Source organism: Diadema antillarum, unplaced genomic scaffold, assembly GCF_040938485.1.
Source record: "Diadema antillarum isolate AM-2024a unplaced genomic scaffold, OU_Dant_1.0 seq00001215_RagTag, whole genome shotgun sequence".
In the NCBI taxonomy this organism is placed as follows: domain Eukaryota; kingdom Metazoa; phylum Echinodermata; class Echinoidea; order Diadematoida; family Diadematidae; genus Diadema; species Diadema antillarum.
In genome coordinates, this window is record NW_027272007.1 from 319,163 (window position 1) to 342,721 (window position 23,559).

A 23,559-nucleotide genomic window follows, 5' to 3' on the forward strand; every position below is an offset into this window, starting at 1 on the left:
TTTGTTATATTAGTCCATGGGTTTAAAATGTAACATATTCGGGGGTTAATAGCTGGCCTCCCGCCCGGACCTAACTCAGCAGCTACGTGGGGGTATGCGGACCTGGAAGAAGAAGGGGAACCGAAATGCGTACAGAGAAAACATGAAAACACACACAAAACAATGGAACGAACATGAAACACAGATAAACACAGAAATCAACATCGTTGCGGATAGTACATGTACACAAGGCCATGGCCTTGTGTAGAATACCTAACATGGGTAATATCCATGGCGGAGCTCCCGGCGTGCTTAGATTGTCTGGATTCTAATGAGATGATGAATGATTATCTTACTACAGAAAAGAAAAGGAGGGGGGAAATTAATGCACATTATAGGTTATATGTCTGCGTGATCAGCAAAAAGTAAAGAAAAGGGATACAAATTAAACAGCATAATTCGAATGTGCATCTAGAAATCTCAGCATTAAAATATTGATATACCTTCCCCGGAATCAAATCAGATGGGACCGTTTTCCGTTGCATACAGGAAACATAACGTTGTTCTCAAGATAGTCCATTCGAAAATGAGTGCTAGGCAAATTATTGTTACGATTTTAAATGCAGTTGCGTATTTGTGAAACAAAGAAATAATAAACATACAGAGGTACACAAATACTTGCGACAATAATGACTCAACGCAGAACAAACAGCATATCAATGGACCCAGAACAAAGCGAATCGATGTGTCACTGGGAGAACATTACACAATGTACCTCCAAACATACACTTTAATCACACCAGTTTTGGGGTGACAATTATTTTTGACCCCAAAGATACAATATACAATTTTCAAATGAAAATGTACTTTTGCGATTTACTGCGTGGCTGGCTACCAGCAAATGGAAAATACCCAAGGGCGACTCACAACACAAGGAAAAAGAAGAATGAAAGCAGCACGATTCATCAACAGAATAGTTTTGTCGTTATTGAATCTCAGTTACTGAATGTACTGCAACACATGTGACAAGAGAAGAGAAGCAAAATATACGGATCGTTTATCTTTATGATCAACCAATATCAAATCTCAGTTTTGTATACCATATATCACATGTAACAGAGGAGGGAAAAAAATTAATAGAAGGAGGGGAAGTCAGGGAAGGACCCTCAAATTTCGTGAGTTTAAGGAAAAAAATGTGTAAAAAAGAGAGAGAGGGAGGGAGGGGGATGAGACCTACGAAGCACACACAAACATAAAGTCTAGAACAATGATCGGTTATAACACCCGGGCCAGCGACCAAATCCTCAGCACCTGGCAATCAGTAGTTACAAAGAATACAACCATTGGCGAGGTCGTACGCCCCGTAAAAGACACCCCCCCCCCCCCTCCAGGGTTTGCTGCCCGATCTAGAAGAAGAAGAATTGAGGGATGCTACGACCTCTTGGTCATTACGTCCAGCATTTCTTCATTGGTTTACTATGGCGAACAATAAGAAAGGGGTCGAGAAAATACCGGCACGCGGAATGTCCCTATCACGCCACTACCTTCATTGTAAATCACCCAAAGCAGTCAAATTATTTCAATTTACATTCATCGCACAATGTGAACACAGATGTGATTGTTTTACTTGAATTGAATTGTATAATGACAGACATTGCCGAAATAACATGCAGATTGGGAAAAACGGAGAGAGAAAAGCCGTGAAAAGGCAAAAGAACAAGGCCCTTGGTTTACTGAACTAAAGCTTATCGCAATAATTCCTCTCTTGTTGAGTAAAACCATACACATGGATTGTCCTGACACACACTGATACGGACTTCTCGTCACACCCACACAAAATAAACTAAGTACCTGCATACGCCTTAGACGCATGTGGGTCTATGTTCATAATAAGTCAAATAAAAATGAAACATAAGAGAAAAAATGTATCATATTTATAACTTTACAACTTTGTTCCTTGTTAATTCATATATTAAAATAATACTATTAATACACATAAGAGATGAATCAAAAATTCAACTCGTATATCGTTATACAGAAAAGAAAAAACGACTACTGAGCTACGGAAGAGAGAAAGAAAAAAAAAATCGCATCCGAATAACTTAATGTGTCGTATTTTTATCCAAATAAAATACTACTTTTTGTTAACAGATCAACTGTGTTTTTATATCAAACAAAAACAGCATGCTATAAATCTTAAATTCAATTTTATTACATTAAAAAAAAAAATGTGTGGCTCGAGCATTACATATCCGTAGAAAGATAATTCGATTTAAGATCACCATTCAGTGATGAACAAGGTGAGAAATTAACACAATTTCAGGTAGAATTATTACGTAAAAAAACTACTCGATTTCAGACCACCATTCAGTGATTAACATGGTAAACAAACGTGGTGACAATGTGACAAAATAATGCGGGATATCATGACTAGATGCAAGTCAGATTAGGAGGAACATGATAAGTTTGATGTCAATGACCCGTCACCCCAGAAAAACGATAAAGGGAAAAAGAAGAGGAAAAGAAGGAGAAGAAGAAAAGGCGAGGTCTGGTCGTCGGTAGCTAATAGCTAGAAGGAATGTCACACTCTGTATATGATTAAGGCTGCCTGCGGAGAACGGTGGAGAAAAACGGGCTCAAAATGGTGTCATTGTCATACTGAGAATCACCTTCGATAGGTCAGTGCTATTAAACACAAATTTCAGATTATATAATACGGTGTGAAGACAGGTGTCATTGTTGTTTTCTACGTGGGTTGACGACAACAAGAGCTTAATAGCACTCCGTGTGTAAAAAAGAAAGTCAACAAGAACAATAATTCAAAGGGCTGCAGGATTGCGAAAACTATTCGCTGGGATGGGATACGTGATTCTACACCTGCTCGATAAAACCTAAACCTTTCTTACATATGCGTTCAAAGCGCATACGTAATATTGTGGGCAAACAAAATAGATTAAATCTGTGTATTCTATGTAAGACCGTACAAATCAGAAAAATATTGGAAAAAGGCATTGATATTCGTTCACTTGGTTACCCCTTTTGATACATCCTAGGTGAATATCGGATGTCTATTAAGACTCAATATATACATGCAATTTCGTTTACAACCAAATTAAGTATAGAGAGAGAGAGAGGAAAAAAAGGAAACAGTGGTATAGCCTCCGTACACCTTGCTGTCCCGTTGATGGTGCACTTTTAGTATCAGAGATGGGTGAAGACTCAACAAAGGAAATTGACTCGTTTATAAGGATACTATGTTAGAACAAAAAGGAAAATGAATACTATGTCATGTTAATTGTTTCAAAGCTATCAACATTACTGAAGTGTACAGCTGTCAACGGTACTAAAAAGTAGATATGTTGTAAGAATGGGGTTGGCACACTCATACGCATTAAAATAACTGCATGTATGGCGGTTGCGAGATTTCATGCCACATAGAAAGTGACAATGCAGTACAGAGAGTGAATCTAATAACACCAAGTATAGTAGGTGTGAGATAAGATTGTCTCGTATTATACTGTACTAGAACAAAAAGGAAAAAATGAAACTGTATAGGCCCTAGTGTTATTTTTTTTCCAAAGCTATATGTCAACATTACTGAGCAGTAATCAGAACCGTTGGCAACAATGCTAAAAAATAGATATATTGTCAGGATGAATATGGTTGGCACACTCTCTCACACAAGTATAACTGCATGTATAGCGGTTTGGGATTTGTTACCACATAAAAAATGGCAATGCAGTATACAGTGAATCTGATGCACCAACTCGTAAAATTACACCTGCCCTTATAATTTCTTATGAATGAAAATTGATTATTAACTGTTACTTCAATTCTGTATGATGTCAATACACAAAACCAGAAAAGAGAGAGAGAAAAAAAAAATCCACTTTATCTGGATTATACAGGGACGCAAGTCAGCTCAAATCAGCATGTAGGCCTATTCAAAAGTAGACATTTTGTATATAGTCATTGCTTTGCCTAATCAATTTCTTACTTGTAAGTAGTCTACTGTGGTGTTTCCTGCCAGGCGTTCCACGCCGACGGTGGTCCGTTGGGGCTGCTGATGTTTCTGGTCTGCAAAATAACTCGCGTGCCACTAACTATTATCCTGGTTGCCAAGTTGCCGCGCTCTTTCCTTAGGTTGTAGGCAATGGTAGCAAGCCTGCCACGTTCCCGCTTCATTGCTGGCGGGAGGTCAGTACGGATGGTGATGGTGGGGTCCGTGGCGCGCGAAGTGGAAGCTGCTTGGCGTGGACGTTGTTGGAAAGCGCGTAGAATCCTGTCGCGATCCTGCATACGGCCAAAACGAACAATAATGGGGTCGGACTTGTTGCCAGCTCCGGTGTTCCCAGCAGGGGCCCTCCTGGGAAGCCTGTGGGCATTGATGAGGGGTATGGTGCGCATAGCTTCTTCCACCGGAATTTTTAGTAGCGTAGCAAAGGTAGAGAAGCACTCACCGTAGACATCCTCCCGTGTAGAATTGGGTTTCCCGTAGATTAGGAGATTCAGTTTACGTTCGTGAATTTCAAAAAGTGTGAGCTTCTCATCCAGTTCGTCTTTAACTTTCTCCAGTTTTTTTATCACGTCAGGGATGCGGTTGCTTTCAATATCTCCAATCCGATTTGAGGCATCAGTAGCAAAGTTTTCCAGCTCGTTAACAGTTTTTTTGATACCAGACATTTCGGATTTCAGAGAGTAAACGTCAGATAGGAGAGTGTCCAACTTCGAGTTGAGCTGGGCGTTGTTTGCTTCAGTAGCCGTTTTCATACTGGTTATCAGTACAGCCAGGTCGCTATTAGATGGCGCCGCGGGCGTGTCCGAGACTGAAGACGCATGGCCGAGTTCCGGGTATGGGGCGGCTTCACTGTCACTGAATGGGTCAACTGAAGTGTCACTCAAGAGGGCATTTCGCCCTACAGATTTACCCGTTTTATTTCCAATTTTTGCGCGAGTATTCATGCTGATAACTGGTCCTTTTCTGAATGATGATATTTGCAGGTTAATTATAATACAGTTCGTTGGTACAGCACCTCATGAAATGGTAGCGAAAGAGGTAGTTTGGAGAAAGTTCCGGGAGCTCACATTAGCTGCGTCCGTCTAGTCCGACATGCTTATTTCTAAATAGTCATAAACTATGACCCACCACTAATAATAATAGTATAAAAATATATTTCTGTATATATCGATAGGGATATAGATAAAGATACATAGCGAAAAGTTGTGTGTTTGTTGTCAATTACTTGGTCACTATAGCTCCTCCCCACTCCTCCGACAGACACGCACACACCTTACAGGGAGTGGACGTCCTGTATATCCTACAATGACTTGTCTACATTATTGACATTTGTGCACATGATAACAAAGTATTCAAACCATCTTTAGTCATGAAAATGATTATGTTTTTGACACACAATTCTACAATTTCCATGAGATCGAATTTTGTTTTTGTTTATTGCATTCGCATCCTGGTACACGTATGTGCAGCCATCTCCTATACCGTATGTCTAAAAAAAATTACAACGGGACCCTCCGCAATGATATCTTTTAAGATAGTGAATCAATCTAAATACAAATTCAGGGTATGTATATGGAACTATAACTCATTGCCCACATCCTACAGAAAACCCCATTCGATTCGCTTCAGTGGTCAAAGAGAAATGAGGAATTTTGTAGAGGATGTCAGGAATCTCTTTCCTCCAAGTTCTGTCTATTGTATTCACACACAAGAGCATCAAAGTGCTAAACTTGGAAGAATCAGACCCATGACATGCTTTACAACAAACCACACTTCTCTGTGACCGCTTAACCAAATTGAATGGGATTTTTTTTTTTTGCAAAATAGAGCTAAGCTGTTATATTTTAAGACCCTGAAGTAGCATTTACACAGTTTCATCATATTGGGTGTTATCAATGCGAAAATCTGATGGTAATTTGTTTTGGACATACTGTAGTGTGTGCACGACTGAAAGTAAGTGAAACTGAACATATCGCTAACCGAGTAAACATAGTAACCTGAGCAGGGTACGAGCGTTCATTTCCTATTCTTCAAAGATATCAGTGCCAAGTAGGGCTCGTTAAAGAAGAAGAAGAGGAAGATGAAGAAGAAGAAGGAGAAGGAGAAGAAGAAGAAGAAGAAGAAGAAGAAGAAAGAGATGAAGAAGAAAAAGAAGAAGCTGTTATTCACTTGAAATCACCAAGGAATCTCCGTCACAAGTTCCTGGTCTGAGTTTCCGGAAACGGTAGTAGTGCTTTCCGCAAGGTATCTTATCCTAATTATCTAGTTTTTTTAAGGGTGGGTTAATTCACCAAGCTAAATAAATCAAACTCAGTCGAAGGCTAATGAGCACAGACATTTTATTTCCAGAATGGTTTACAATATTATATGAAATAAGCATGAAAGCAATTTTACTTTAACCATAACTCTACAATACGCTGAACATTGTGCCCCCTTTGATTATGGTGTCTTGTTTTGAAACTGTAGAATTTATTATAACAACCAAAACAGATACTATGGTAATCTTATTACCTGGGTATATTACAATATATAGTTTAAGTTATATGCTAATTAATAAAATTGATAATAGTATAACGGTAATAACAATGATGATGGTCTTTAATAAAGATAACGTACTGCTACTACTACTAGAGATAATACAAAAATGAATCACAAAATTGTAACTGTCGTATCTCAGTGTACTACTTTCTTTGATATTAATGTCTATATAACCAAGGTGCTTCAAAATTCCTTTGGATAAACAACCTCCATGAACAAATGAAGGACTTATACCTCCTAACATAAACTATTCTTTAACATTATTCATGCATGATGCATTATGTTCACAATCCTATCCAAAAAAAAAAAGAGAAAGATAATAAAAGTATATTTCATAAGCTCTTCTGAGGAGATTTTTTTTTCTCATATCGTCAAGTTACGCCTTTTTGTAACTGATGAGAAAATGTCACAGTTAAAAGGGAACACACACGTTAAAAAAACAAAAACAAAAATCTGAAGCATAGAAGACTTTACTAGATTATACGAAGCATCTTTGGGCTCATTTATTCCTCATCTTCTGCGTTATGTATTAAGGAAAGAAATAGCAGAGTATTTTAAATGCAATGTATTGATAATCCTTCGTGTCATTTTGGCCTCGCAGGTAGTGATTGAATCAAAGTATGTACAAAGACATTGATTTAGATAAAAGGAAAATACCCTACTTGAAATCAATCTTGGCAAAAACATGAAAATAATGCAAAATTTATTCAATTAAACCGCAGCAGCTCATTAACGATTTTTGTTTTCAATGTATGACGAGTATTCCCTTTGTCATCTAATCTTGGTGTTCATCGTTGAACGTGATGTCTTTAAACAGCAGGTTGAGGGTTGTTTCGCCTGATTATTTTCCACTGAAAGTAACGCTACTTTTGTATATTTAATGCTAATTTATTGCAAAATACTAATTCTAAACTTAGTGAGTTGCTTTTTGTTCTGCAAGTTCTTTTTTGCGTTAGAAGTAATTTATTTTAGAAATGACAGTTAAATCATACTTCTCATTCTTAAATGTAGGCAATATATATATTCATCATTATGTTAAACATTTTTATTAAAAATGCTTTCTCATTCAAATTCTGCATTCCAAAAACTTTCTTCCCTTTATCTCTCTTCTAGGCAGGAATACTCAGCATGCTTTTCTTGATACGATGAAAATCGTGCACCAGTATTCGCATTGCCTCCCCGTGTGTTAGTAAATACACAAGAGGTTGGATCCATGTACACGACGCCGCCAGTTTGTCGAAAATGTGTTCCAAATCACTTCCTTGTATTTGATAGTATATAATCAGAGGGGACCACTCACATATCAGAGAAAGTATGAGGAGAAAAACGGTACGGACTCCTTTAAATCGCACGGAAAACTTTGGCTTTGTGGCGCACGTTTCTCCTGCTTCAGTAACAGACGTTGGCAACTCGATGCCCACTTTCGCTGTCTTGGCCGTGGCTCTGATTTGTTTCAATACAGTCCTCAGGATAATCGCGTTGACGAGAGAGGTGAAAACTATCGTCAGTGACACTGGAATGACTATTAGTAGGTTGTGGAGCACGGAAACTATCATTTCATCTGGCGGAACTTCCACCCTGAGACATTGTTTGTTGACTAAGTCGTTGAATGGCATAAAGGGGAGAGGCAGCAACACGACGTAAATAAGAAGGAGAATGGAAAAGTTAATTCCACAGGCCACTTTCAACTTTTCGCGGGTCATTAGGCGATGATAGTGCAGCGGTCGACAGATGAATACATACATATTAAAACTTATGGCACAAAGACATGACATCATTGACGCTAGTAATGTCTTGTGACAGAACGGAAATATCTTGCTAGTGATGGCGCACACCGTGGGAGTGGCCCAACCGAACCAAAAGATGGACCAAATGTGCCATACTGCTCCTAGGAGAAGATCAAGGACAGCAAGAGTTTTGTAGAGGCATCGCATAGCATCTTGGAGTTCCTTCTGGCGGTGAATGACAAGCAAGATGAGTGCATTAAAGCAGAGAGTGAGACCCAAGAAAACAGCGTACAGGATGACATGAAAGTTGGTATTTGTAGTTGCGCCGACATCCCCAGTTATGTTAGACATGATGATCAACTGGTACTCACGAAACGACACTTAATTTTATCAGTCTTTATAAAACGTTTGCATAACGCGTCCTCATGAACATTACCACTGAAGCAAAAAAATAAATAAAAATCAGAAAGCTTTTTTTTTCGTTAGAGGCAAATGAAAGGCTCTACGTGGATCGACTACCATAACTCCAATGCAATTAAAGAGTCAACTGTGGGCCCTGCTTGACAATCGGCTATCGAGTATATAAGGCACACTCACTTTAGACTGTATAGACGAAGATGTTGGTGAGTGACTTAAATGTACGCTCCGTTTAAGTTCGCAAATCTGCTAAGGCTTTTTGTCCAGTGTTGTCAAAGGTTCTCTCATTTGTCCGAGGCGCAGATCTTCAATGCAGGTGTTTTTTTGTTAATCATATAAAAAGAAAGTAATGAGTAATCCATTGTCAATTTAATATGGGGTAATGATTTTTTTATCGTGGAGGGAACATTTCCTGTTATTCCTCTTTCTGAGAAACGCAGAGGAACTCACCCGGTGATGTGGCACATCTATTTCTACCGAGCCAAAACATTCGCAGAGACGATTGATAACATTTCCACCTGCACAGCCAAAGCATCTCACGACTTCCAAGGCATACAACTATACGCCTACTATCACCCTGTCCCCACTCGCATGTTCAACTACCTTCTAATCATGATTACAACCTAGTGTCTTCATGAAATGTAATCATGATTCTCAACAAGCTACAAACGCGAGGACGCCGAAGTATTTCAAGAGGAAAGATCACAAAGCAATCCACCATGTGTGGAAGCACGTGCGTACTCGGGGAAAATCGGAAGTATATTACATCAAATTCCGCCGTCTTGTTTAACTGGGAAAACGTTAATGCAGGAGACATACAACAGAATACTCCTTTTCTCAATGTGTTTAACCTTGCGGAGTGAATTTCAAGAGGGTTGTCATAAAAAAAAAAGAAGTATCGAAAAGAAATCGTTGTGATTTTGGGGTGTAATATGTCACTGTGTACATACCTCTGCTTCAAAATTTTATTGACACGTGGACTTAAGGGTAGGCGTAAAGGTACCATGGCATTTTGTTATATTTACATGGAAAGCAAAGTCGTATTCGGGCTCGTTCGAAGTGACTACATACAAACTGAAAGCACGTTCAGGATGGTGTATTAGCACACAATCAAACAACCCAACATGAATAGACTGTTGCACACACATCGATAGTTCCTATACGTGTTCTCACCTCTTCTTGCCCCCCCCCCCCACGATAACAATATCCACTGCTTAAATAATATAAGACCTGCGCACGCACACACACACACACACACACACACACATACATACACATGAAATGTACTGCGCAAATAGTGTAGGAACCACACAGAATTTAAAGGGATGGTATAGATGTTGGTTGATAAGTGATGATTCAGTCTTTAGCTTTTTCCAAGATACTCAGAAATAACTGTATGAAATGTTGAATAGAATACAATTCTACGCGGAATCCAAAGTTTGTTTGATGAAAACTGGTTTTGAAATGGCTGAGATATCCAAAAACAAAGTAAAACATCATTTACTAGGAATGCCTTGTTTTTGAAATCTCGGCTATTTCAAAGCCAATTTTCATCAAATAAACTTTGAGTTCCTCTTAGAATTATGTGCTCTTTCATATTTCATAAGAGGTTTCTTACAATCTAAAAAATCATCATCAAAAAAACGTTGGAAACCTGTAGTCCCATCTCAACCGAAACTGTACAATCCCTTTGAACCTTTGCATATCTTATCACTTTCGCTTAGTGACTTCTGTCATGTCCACATAATTATGCTAATTTTCTGAGATAATGCTCTCATCAGCAAATGAAAGTTCTGTATAGCTTGTGTACAAGCTATCATTATAGTCATGACCAATAATTTAGCACCCCTGCAACTCTGTCCCTTGAAATATCAGCAGTGTCATGATGTTGGAACACCATAGAATTTTTACACAAAAGTTTCCTGTTTTACATTATAATAAAGAAAATATTTACTGAAGATTCGTTAAAGCTGGTATCTCACTGAGCGGCGAACGTTTGCGAACGTAGCGAATTTGAGATTCGCCAACTTTTCTGACGAATGTTTGCGAAAAATCAAAGTTCGCTTCTGCCATTAGCAACAGCTAGCGACTTTTAGCGATGTTTAGCGACAATTAGCAACACTTAAGCGATTGTTTGCGAAAGTGTTTGCGAACACAGGTGGCGACTATTAGCGAATGTTAGCAAATGTTAGCGACAATTTTGCAAATGTTAGCGACAATTTTGCAAATGTTAGCGACACTTTTGCAAATATTAGCAACTGTTTGCAAATCCTTTGCGACAATTTTGCGAATGTTCTTGGACCTAGAAAAGTACCAGGCGATTGTGTATAGTAGGACCCATAAAACGACATAAAACCTTCCACTGAATTCAGATCTCTGGTGACAACCGTTCAAGATGGATTTCCAGGATATGGAAATAAATTTCTGCCAAGAAGAGGCTCAAGGTGTTGCTATCCTTGAAGAGCTGCTTTGTCAGGCTGCTGCTACAGCTATTCTCTCTAAAAAAGAAAGAGTGAAAATGTTCACTCTTGAAGGAGTGAATAACAGAAAAGAGTGAGTTTCAAGTGAAATTAGAGTGATTTTGGAGTGAAAAATGTTCATTTTCACTCATTTTTGAGTGACCTCAGGATCACTCCAAGATTTTCGAGTGATCCCTGAGGTCACTCCAAAATGAGTGACGTTTCACTCAAAATGCACTCCAATTTCACTCAAAACTCACTCTTTTCTGTAATTCACTCCTTCAAGAGTGAACATTTTCACTTTTTCGTTTTTAGAGAGTTGTGCAGCATAAGAGAAATAAAATAAAGAAAAACAAGAAAGGAAGAAGAAAAGAAAAAAAAGAGGACAGACTTTAGTCAATATGAAAAGCTTTTGAAGCAATTACAATCATGATGGAGATGTCAAGAGCTTCAAGAACTTTCTTAGAGTGGAACCTTGTCTGTTTCAGAAGCTTTTATATAGGAACCATGTGGTTACTTGTTCGCTAGCAGTGGCGAATCATATAAAAATGTTAGCGACACCGTATTACGACCGTTTGCGAATTCTTACGAGTGTTTTGCGAATGTTTGCGAATGTTTGCAACTGTTAGCGAAAATACAAATTCGCAAAGGTTCGCAAAGAAATTTTGAACATGTTCAAAATTTCTTTGCGACGAGAAAAACTGTTTGCGACAATAAAAACCGTTTGCGAACTTTCTTGCGAATGTTAACGAACCTTTTGCAACCGTTTACGAACCCTGGCGAATTCCCAAATTCGCTACATTCGCAAACGTTCGCCGCTCAGTGAGATACCCCCTTTAAGAATCGGTGACTGCGTACCCATTCCATCATCATCACGCTTCCTCCTTTCTATTGTTGCTTGTGTGCTTGGTACCATTATCATGAAAGGAAAAAAAAATATTGAAATCGCTTGCACTTTAAAGGAGCAGTACGCGCCGAGTTATCTCTATTTAGTGCCGATTGTCATATCTGTTCAGGAGCTAAAAGGTTAGCTCTTTGTCTGCAGACGAGAAAGCAGAGGTGGTTTACTCATAAAACGATTTCCCTACAAAGTAGCGGTTACATTTGGGTTTTTGTGATATCCTGTCACAATTCAATGGTATGAGAAATTCAAGGTGATAATGTGAAATTAATTACATGAAATGCCATTTCCGGAAAGAAGCGTTCAATCAAAAAAAAAAAAAAAAAAGATATCACGCTTGTCTATGGTCATATAGGAATAATTACTTTCTGAGAACTTACATTGGAAATTCACTCATTCGTCATGTATTTCCATTTTGCAGTGATTGTTTTACCAAGAAACGAAGTGGTACATCGCGTGAGGACATTGTATTCAGAACGTGTCATCCAGGCACTTAGGATTTATATCACATTCACAATGAAGTGAAAGCGAAAGTCTTATGAATCAATCTCACAGGCCTTAGTCAAAAACAAAACGGTAATTATTCAAAGCATAGCCTGGACTTTGGACTCTGAATGTTATGTGCACAAGCTTTTAAATACAGGGTCGGATTTTAACTACATGTCCATGCCTTCTTCAGTCAACTTTGAATAAACACAATAAAATCACACGAAGAAGAGTGATAAACGTTTCATCAAAATCGCACATAAAAGGAGAAACGGACATTTTCACAAAAATTTGAAGATGTAAGGATAACATAAACTCACAAATTTCCTCATTGGTTTGTTATTGAACACACAAATAGTATTAAATGAACGCTTTGCGTCGTTGACTTATGCAACAGCAATCTCTTTCCCCCATTAAGGTCATTATTCCCAGATCTGGGAAACATGGGAACCTTTTCAGTTGCACAATTGTCTTATTCATCTCGAATTTTGTCGAAACCTGTACTATTCAAATTTCTCTGATTTTATGTTATTCAATAAAGCCAGCTGAGACTAATGTTGCGGGACTGCACGCCAACGCTACTTTGTAATAACTAGCACACGTAGAGAGCATTTAATTTTCCTACGAATCAGTGAGAGCAAATACAATTTCCTAAAGAGTTTGTTATCATAACTTCAATGAAGTTAAAATAATGTTAATAAACGAAACGGTAAATTACAATCATGACGACAGAAAACTATGAATTTTGTTTTGCCAAAATTGAGTACTGATAATGCTGTATATACTAACCAGAATAACTGCAGCTCAAATTAGGGTATTGATCTTATTGTATCGATATGACATCAGAGTCATCACAAGATGGAAACACAAAGTAAATTCTTTGCCATAGTCGTGTGCTGTTGATGCTGTTGTCAGGAAGACTGCAAAACAACCTATTAAAGAATTCACTACCAAATTATTAGCTACATGTCTCTCAATATTGCGGACCAAGAAATTACGGAAAATTCTCTACTTTTATCTTAATACAGCAATCAGAAATATAGTCATTCTTCATATCTACCATGGCAAGGTGTGAATTACACTTGTATTATCACAAATTTGTGGTGACATACTGTTGCATAGAAAAGATTTAGAAAAGACATAATTTCATTTTCACTATCAAGCTAGGTATGCATATCACGGCGACAGCAGCTCTGTTGCATTATCATTTCACAATGTAAATCATGGTCAAAGAGGAATTATACAGGAATAAGTGTGTTAAACATGATTATGTTTATCATAATACATGACTATATACGTATATATATTATATATGTGTGTGTGTGTTTGTCTATATATGATGAACACACACATACACACACACACACCCATATATATATATATATATATATATATATGTATACATACATAACATATACATACGATTACATGCTTTTGATGCACAGAATAAAACAATATCATTGAAAAATGGAATATATTGTAGCGGAACAGTTTATTCAGAGAAAACCAATCATACAAGCGAACAAACAAAATGACAAGGACCAAATTGATAATCTTTATTAGCTCAGAGTACATTTATATACACCGGTCCTAGATTTTGGAATTCATTAAGCTGTGAAATAAAAAATTCCCCTTCTTTGCATTCTTTCAAGCGCAAGTTGAAATCATTTCTGTTAAATCCTCTTTGATATATTTCGTCATTAGTTAGATCTCATCAACCTCAGGGTTCATCATCCATCCACCAATCTTTCGTTTACTGACTTCATTATTACGTAATGGATTACATGGATTATTATGCAATAACCATTAAATCCCTGCACAGCTGCGTGCAGTACCAGCCCTCTGAAGCACATTCTCAATCACCCCCTGTTCCATTTCCCTAGTTCAGCGTGTAGGCATTCTCTTATTCTCTTTCTCTTTTTTTCTTTTCCTTTCTCTCTCCCCATTCTTTCCGTCTTTTTTGTCAAGTCGTGTCATGTCTTTTGTATTTCTCCTGTCTTGTTCCGTTCTGTCGTAAATTATAACTGTGATAAGTATTTGTAAATAAGTAATTCATAAGTTTGTTCATTTTTTGAGTGGTTCACAACATACAAGCTCGCTTTTTAATGGACCTCTCAGTTCTTTTTTTTTTCCCTCAACTGAAGCATAACTTTGTACTTTTTTGCCAGTATGCATTCTTTTGTTTATTTGTATCATTTATCTTTTACAAAGTCGAATGTTTATGTTTATGATGTAATTCCAAATATATTATGCGTTATGTTTTGTTGAAAAAAAGAAGAATGAAAAATAAATGAATTGAATTGAATTGAAAAAAAAAAAATCAGTAAGAAAGACATACGCGCTAGACTTATATAGTAAAGCATCTGACGTTCTGATACCATCGAGAAATAAATATAAAAAAAAATAGAGCCTAGCTTAGATATCAGTCTTCACCGGCTTACACACATATATGTTTACCTTTGAGAATTTTTATAAAGTTTCACACAATCGACAATGGAGAACTTGCCCTCTGTTTACATATTTCTTACGAAAATTGTCATATTTATACTACGTTCTTATTCATTGTCTTGTATTTGGGGCTAAAAGAAACTGAAATAAGGCTTTGAATTGTAGATGTGAACATTTAGAGGAAAAAATGGCCGCCCTTCGCATGTGGACGTGAGTACTTCACGGTGAGAGCAGAATTCTTTTATCGGTGACGAATATGACCAAGAGTGACTTTTAAGTGGTAAATTTTCTTCCTCTTACTTTTCTGTAACTTTTGTGAAACTCAGTGTGGATTTCGTATGCAACTGTGGTCACAATCATGGAGAAAAATTCACCGTACGCAAAGAAACCAAAGTTGATCAATGATCATGCGGACACTGCGGTTCCTCCTCGTGAGTCTCCCGGAGCCGCCGGGGACGTTCTAGCGCGTGACCCCTCTGCTAGACGAGAGCTTCTATCTGCTACGGACAAGCCGTGCTACGCTGCTGTAACAGCCGCCAGCCTATCGAGCTCACAACCTCCACAATGGTTTGTACAGTTTTTCACTGAATTTGAGAATAGACTGGATGTTCGCATTGAGTCACTGCTTGACAAAAAATTTGGCGACCTCACATCTATAGTCACAGAGCACGATGAGAAGATCAAGAGCCTCTCTTTTGATATCGCTAACCTGAGAGATACTGTACAGGCGCTTCAGACTGACAATGGAAAGCTGGAGAGGAAACTGGACGATCTTGAAAATCGTTCACGACGTAACAATCTTGTTGTCTTTGGGATTCAGGAGTCCGACAACAAGGAGGACTGCAAGAAACTCATTCAAGATTTCCTGCGCTTCGCAGATGTCCCCGAAGAAGACATCAATGATATCCAGCGATGTCATCGAACACCGTCATTTCGACCTCAGGGACAGGAGAATGCTCCACATCATCCAAGAAGGATCCACATAGGTTTTGGTTCCTTTACTGCAAAGGAGAGGGCACGCAAGGCTTGTATCAACAAGCTGAAGGCTACAAGATCGCTGTACCTGGATCACAAAGCATTTGTTGCAGAGGATCTCTCACAACATGTTCTTCAACTTCGAAAATCCAAGGCTGGTGCATTCAAGCGGCTCAAGGAGGAGGGCAAGCGCCCCTTTTTTATTTTTCCTGACAAGCTGTGCTTTAGAAATCCAGACGGAAAGATCACCACAGCATAATCTTTAACACTATGGTATATTTTCTGGAAAGTCGGTTATCACATCGCCACCCATGTTGATTGTTTTTTTTATTGGTTCATATACATGTACCTTGCTATGTTATCATTAAGATAGTCGTGACCAGGAAAGATATGTGCTTTCATCATTTTAGAAAATGATCATTACCGGTACCATATTTGTATTAAAAAATAGTAGCACTTACACTAGTTTGACCAGTGAGCACCGAGTACTGTTATTTCTTTTTTTTTTTGATAAACACAAAAGGTATTTATCACACGTCATATTTGGACACAATTCAAATATTATGATTAAAAAATCACGATTTATTTCCATTGTACAAAGGTAACTATCACTATTTTTTCCGGAATTATTTGACTTGTTTAAGATGACAAACATGGTTGACCTTTTGAGGAATTCTGTGTGTTTATTAAATGATGAGATACAGTTGTATACAGTCACCCCTAGAGTGTCAGGATAAGGTGAGTAGTGATATCTTATGATTTAAGATATAATCTGGGGCTGAAAATACTTTTGTATTTTTTTAGTGTGTATAAATTTTATATGGTGGAGACAGGGGTCATAAGACCATTAAATTGTTTTTGTTTGTTATTTTAGAGTTTAAATTTCAAAACTTATGCATGTACTGTATTTTGCATCTTCTGTTTGAAGGCACTCTAGTCATCTTTCAGTTACAGTTCTGCTCGAATCGCCACATGCCTTGCACTATTGGTTTGGGCTGTTTTTTTGATTTGAGGCCCTTTACCTTGTAACCTAGTGCAACTCTTTTTTCTTCATTAGTTGTCCTAAATCTGTTTTCGTTTGATGATGTTGGTGTCAATCACTTTGAATAAGTTTTTTGTTTATGCAGCTTTTTTTTTCTTGTGGAATGCTTTCAGTGCTAAAATTCATAATACCCAATCTGATTTTATGGATTACATATTTTTGTTATCTCTATTTATACAGATGTGTACTAATTCATTGTGTGTTAAATATTTACATTATGGATGTTAGATTATCAACTTTCAATTGCCGGGGTATACAAGATCATATAAAAAGGCGAAAAGTGTTCCATTACTTACGGTCAATTGACAGTGATATAATTTTTTTTACAGGAAACCCACTCTTCTCCTTGTGATGAATCTTATTGGAAACAGCAATGGGGTGAAAGGGCCTTTTTTTCAAGCTATACATCTTATAGTAGGGGTGTCGTTATTTTAATTCGTAATCATATTTCATTTACTCTTAATTCTTTATTTGCTGATCCTAATGGAAGATATTTGATTTTATCAGTGGTAATTAATAATGTACCTTTAACCCGTTGAGGACGAGTCCCGAGTATACTCGGGCAGGTGTCTATGGGAAATGCGTGTTGTAGCAAAATCAGTCCGTCCTCAACGGGTTAACTTTAGTGAATGTTTATGGTCCCAATAATGATGACCCTGATTTTTTTCTCCAAATATTTGCTAAGATTGAACAATTCACTTATACCCCCCTGATATGTGCTGGAGATTTTAATGCTGTTTTGACACCCTTGGACTATAAAGGTGGTAAGCAAACTCATGCAAATGTTAAATCTAGGGATATGATTTCAGTTTTAATGGAAGAATTCAATTTACATGATATTTGGCGAGACTTTCACCCGAACCTAAAACAGTATACAAGACACCAAAAGAATCCTATAGCTCTTTCTAGATTAGATTTTATATTAGTCTCAGAAAATTTTGTTAATAATTGTGTTAGTTCAAAGATTCTTCCTGGGATTCAGTCTGATCACTCAATAGTTGTTTTAAATTTTAAGGACTCGCAAGTAAAAAGGGGGCCAGGGTTTTGGAAACTTAATTGTAATTATTTACATAATGATTCAGATTTCATTAACACCGTAAAAGCGAAAATTGAAGAATTTAAAATTGTACATCGTTATTCTGAATGCAATCCTAATATTATATGGGATTCTTTGAAGTGCTCAATTACAGCGACCTGTATAGAGTATAGTTCTCGGAAAAAGAAGGAAAGAAATTCCAAAAAAGAAAAATTGTTTAAGAATATTGAGGAAGTTCAGATGAAATTAAGCAGAGATACAAGTAATAAACACTACATTGAAGAACTGGAAAATTTGAATTCTCAATTAAATAAAATTTTTGATTATGAAACCCAAGGCTTAATCATTCGTTCGAAAGTTCGTTGGATAGAAGAAGGAGAAAAGAGTTCGAAATATTTTTGTAATCTTGAAAAAAGGATGGGTGAAAAGAAAAGTATATATAGAATTAAAAACGAAATTGGTGCTGTTATCTCAGATCAAACTAAAGTAGAGAATGAAATTTATACTTTTTTTCAGACTTTATATAAAAATCATATTGAGGATAATGAAGAAGTTGTGGATGATTTTTTGGAATCCATTGATATTCCTACTTTAAACGAGAATGATAAATATTTCTTGGAAAAACCACTTTCTAAAAAAGAATTATATGATACGCTTTTATCAATGAAACACAATAAATCTCCGGGATTTGATGGGCTCCCCGCAGAATTTTATGTAGTTTTTTGGCAAGATATCTCCGATTTACTTTTAAATTCCCTAAATTTTTCCATGGAAAATGGCTTTATGTCTTCTTCCCAGAGGAATGGTATAATCACTCTGATTCCAAAAAAAGATAAGGACCCTTTGTTTTTAAAGAATTTTAGACCGATATCTTTATTAACCGTTGATTACAAAATTCTTGCCAAAACATTGGCAAACCGTCTTAAGAAAATACTAGATCAATTAATTCATACTGATCAGTCTGGGTTTATGAAAGGGAGACATATTGGGAATAATATTCGATTATTAATTGATACAATTCAGTATACTGATTTTCATGAAATACCTGGAGCAATTCTTCTGTTAGATATTCAAAAAGCTTTTGACAGTGTAAACCATAATTATTTATTGAAAGTTTTAAAAAAATTTGATTTTGGAGATAAATTTATTGGTTGGATTAGGTCAATTTATTTTGGAAGAAAGAGCTATGTCTTAAATAACGGTTTTTTAACAAAACCCATCGACATGGAAAGGGGAATCTTTCAGGGTTGCCCTATCTCCCCATATTTGTTTTTGTTAGTTATTGAAACTATGGCTCAAGCTGTAAGACAAAATGATAATATTAAAGGTATCCCTGTGGAGGGAAAGGAGTTAAAGATATCCTTATTAGCCGATGATTCCACATGCTTTGTAGATGGATCTATAAATTCTTTCAATACTTTGTTTAATTTGTTGGACACTTTTGCTGTTTGTTCTGGTTGTAAACTAAATATTTCAAAATCTGAGGCTGTATGGATTGGTTCTAGAAAAGGCTCCCTTGACTTTCCTTTCTCTGAAAAAGGTCTTAAATGGACGCAAAATCAATTTAAAACCCTTGGTATAACATTTTCTTTGAATGTAAATCAGTTATTTAATTTGAATTTTTTGCCCAAATTAGAATCAATTAAAAGTGTACTTAATTGTTGGCGAGCTAGGAATCTCTCTTTGATTGGGAAGATTTGTGTTGTAAAAACCCTATTATTGCCCCAACTCCTCTATCAATTTTCAGTTTTGTGTATAAAGATTCCTAGTAAGTTTTTCAAATCTTTGAATACTATATTGTATAAGTTCATTTGGAATGGGGGCAATGATAGGATTAAAAGGCAGTATTTATGTAATGATTACTCCCAGGGTGGTTTACGAATGATCGACCCCTCGATTTTTGCTCTTTCTCAGAAATTGAATTGGGTTAAAATGTTACATGATGAAAGTTTTGACAGTTTCTGGAAACGTATGGAGCTTTCAGTTCTAGAGAATTTCTCTCCGGTAACGGATATTTTGTGGAAAACTAATGCTCCAGAATCTATTTTAAAGAAATTGCCATCTGTTCAGTTAGCCGATTCTTTAAGGTCCTGGTATTCATTCAGAGAAAAATTGGTTAAAATTGAATTTGGATCGGCTTATTCTGAAATAGGTGCATGCCAGTCTTTATGGTTTAATAAGAATATTCGATCCAGATCAAAACAATACTTTGTATATGATAATTGGTTACAGAAGGGTTTGATTTATATTAATGAGTTATTGGATCCTGTTCACCCTGGGAGTAAATTATTTGAAGAGCTGGTGCTTGATTATGATATAGATAAATCTGATAGGAGGAAATATAATTTTTTAATGAAGAATATTCCACAAGAATGGCTCACACATTCAGAAATAAATCAAGATTTTATTTTTGAAACGACTGTAGGTAAACTTATGCAAACTCGTAAGGTTTCCAAGTATGTATATGATGTATTGTTGGAAAAGGTCATCCCAATTAATCATTTTTCTTTTTGGAATGACTCATTTAACCTAAATTCTCCCATATGGGAAAAAATCCTTATGAGAAATTTGACAAGCACCATTGATACTCGATTACGATCCTTTTTTGTAAAACTGTTTTATAGGGCAATAGCATTAAATGAATTTCTATTTAAAATCAAGAGAAAAGATTCATCATTATGTTTCTTTTGTAATAAATCGCCTGAAACTTTTTTACATTTGTTTATTTTATGTCCCCATATACTACCTTTATGGCAAAAGATAATAGATATTATAAATCACAAGGAAAAGAAAAATTATATATTTTCTAATTTTGAGAAAATGTTCGGTCTCTATGGAGACTCTTATATATCATATATTTTTTTATCTGTAAAGTATTTCATATATGTCTGTAAATTCCAGAATAAAACCCCTACTTTTGAATCTTTCCAGGCTTACTTAAATAATAATAAAGAAATAGAATATAGAATTTCTAAAAAGAAAGGGAAACTTGGTATTCATTTTCAAAAATGGAGGTTTGACATTTAATTTGCACTGTATATTTTTTCTACACGGTATTTTTGTCATATTTGTTATGTGATATTTTAAGTATCCACTTTGTTTTGCTGCACTTTTTATTATGTGATTCTGTAATTCGATTGATTTTTTTATTCTTTGCTGTAAATGGCATTTGCTTTTTACCAATAAATACTGAATGAAAAAAAAAAAAAAAAGATGTGAACATTTATAGCAATCTATGAAAAAAAAAAGTAAATGCGCGACAGTCTTGATGCCTTGGCAGCGTATTCCTTGTTTGTCACAATAATTAGGTAGTACAATGAAAGTACGCCGCAACAGTTTCGTTGATTTTAGACACATTACGGTCAAACATTTTGATGGTTTGGTTGTATTGTTTGAAACACTCAACGTCATATTGTGCAATGCCTTCAGTTACATTTGCATAGCTCGGCAAATCTTAGTTTATGTACTCGAGTTTTGCAGGGAGAACAAATGAATTTGCTGTTTTTGGCCGTGTAACCTGTTGGTGCTTATTATTACAAATGCTCCTTAAAAATAGAAATAAACTATAAATTTAAAAAAATCAATATTCGGAACGCACAAAATTCGTACATCCAACGGTTCGTAAATCCAAAATAGAATAGGATTCGTCCACCCTAATGTTAGTTGCATTAGTCCGAAAGTTCGTTATTCCCTAGATTCGTTATTCAACAGGTAACTTGTTTCTCCAAATAAATGGCAAATATACACACACAGGAAGAAAAGATAGCTATTTTCGTCCTGTGATTCCAGGGTGCATATTCCTGTTGTGACACATGTTTTAGTTTCCTAGCATTGGTAAACATTTAATTCACATCAATACAACGTCTGACTGCATTTTATTTGTAATTCCGAAGGTTCTTTAATCCAAAAATGAAATAGGGCTCAGTAATCCTATATCGAAGGTTCGTTATTCCAAAATAATGTTCGTTAATCAAAAATAGAACCAAGATTCGTTATTCCGAAGGGTCGTTTGATAATCCGAAAATTTAAAAAAAAAAGTGCATACAAACAAGCCTTCAGAATTACTATCAACCTTTTATTTTTTTCAGGATTAACTAACGTTCGGAATAACGAGCATTTTTTTTTTTTCATTTCGGATTTCTGAACTTTCAGATTAACGAACCTTTAGTTTCTTTCGGATTAGCGAACCTTCGAAATATAGAACCTTCCTAGTCATGCTAGTATTCCACTTTCGGAATTACAAACCTTCGGAATAATGAACCTTCGGGATAACTAACCGTAACAGTGAAACTTCGGGATGATTAACTGTTACTGTGTTTGGAACATACTCAACCTTCAAGTAAATTGTGTTTGCGACTCTGGCAGTGACCTTTTTTCAAAGTCGTAGTGAACAACTTCGCTGAAAAAGAGACTTACTGATGCGTTTAGCCTCACCGTTAGTCAGGAGATACACAAACGGTTGAACCCACGTGCAGGACGCGGCTAACTTGTCAAAAATATGTGCCCACTGGCTACTTTGTATGACATAATAGACCAAGAAAGGCAACCAACCGATAAGGAGACTTCCAGTCAACAGGAACACTGTGGTCACTCCTCGGTGTCGCCTCGGACGTTTGGAGCTGAAGACGGGATGGGGGTCGCGTCCGCTGGAGTTGGCTGATTGGCATTGACCGGCATTGTCCGGAGCTGTCACGATGCTGTCAGTCCGAGGGGCTGTAATAACATAGACACTCTCCTCCGCACTAGCGACGGCACGCATCTGCCTGCAGGCAACTCTCAGAAGCAGCAAATTCACGATGGACGTCACAACGATTGCTACTGCTACAGGAACGAGCAGCATGGATGTTTTCCAGGAGTAGAGCATTTGATCATAATATGGCCGAAACTTTACGTTCAAACACTCCTTTATCATGAGTTCCAGAAATGGCATGAACGGGAGTGGAAGAAAGGTAGAATAAATTGGTACGACTACAATCAGGTAGACAAGAACCCCCATCCAAAATCGTTTGTAGTTGATGATTGCGTGGTATCGAAGCGGTCGGCTAACGAGAATGTACATATTTATGCTAATACTGGACAGGCAGGTCATTATTGTGGTTATCAATGTCCTGTAAGGAAAAGGGAATATTTTGCTGGTGACAGTGCATGTCTGAGGATTGGGAAAATTGTACCATAAGATGGACCACACATTCCAAATAAAGCCAAGGAATAGATTCAGCCAGGCAAGAATTTGATAGAGACTTCGCATGACATCCTGTAGCTCTCTCTGTCGATGAATAACAATCAGGACGAGTACGTTTAGCAAGATCGCCAGGCATAGGTACACGGAATACCACACAATGTGGTAGGAATTCGATACTCTCGCCATGGAATAGGTTAGATTCGCTGACATCCTCGCTTGTTTTTACCTGAAATCTCAATTTACAGCTTTTGATACTTTGTTGAGACAGTTTTCCACAATAGAAAAGTTTTTTTTTCCCCGTTTGTTCTTATGAATGGAAATCGCACATCTGGTTGTTGGTGAATCACGCAA

The 23,559-nt window shown here is 36.8% G+C and overlaps 1 protein-coding gene across 1 annotated transcript; it reads left to right on the forward strand.

Moving 5' to 3' along the window:
* The first annotated feature begins 18,854 nt into the window (after positions 1-18,854).
* LOC139744862 (uncharacterized) lies at positions 18,855-21,053 on the forward strand. Its single transcript, XM_071655274.1, has one exon. It carries the CDS (start codon positions 18,996-18,998, stop codon positions 21,051-21,053), a length of 2,058 nt encoding a protein of 685 aa, XP_071511375.1. The 5' UTR covers positions 18,855-18,995.
* The last annotated feature ends 2,506 nt before the right edge of the window (positions 21,054-23,559 follow it).

Bases quoted from the DNA above. Each gene is read 5' to 3' on its own strand.
- LOC139744862 (XM_071655274.1), top strand. From the start codon at position 18,996: ATGAAAGGGAGACATATTGGGAATAATATTCGATTATTAATTGATACA.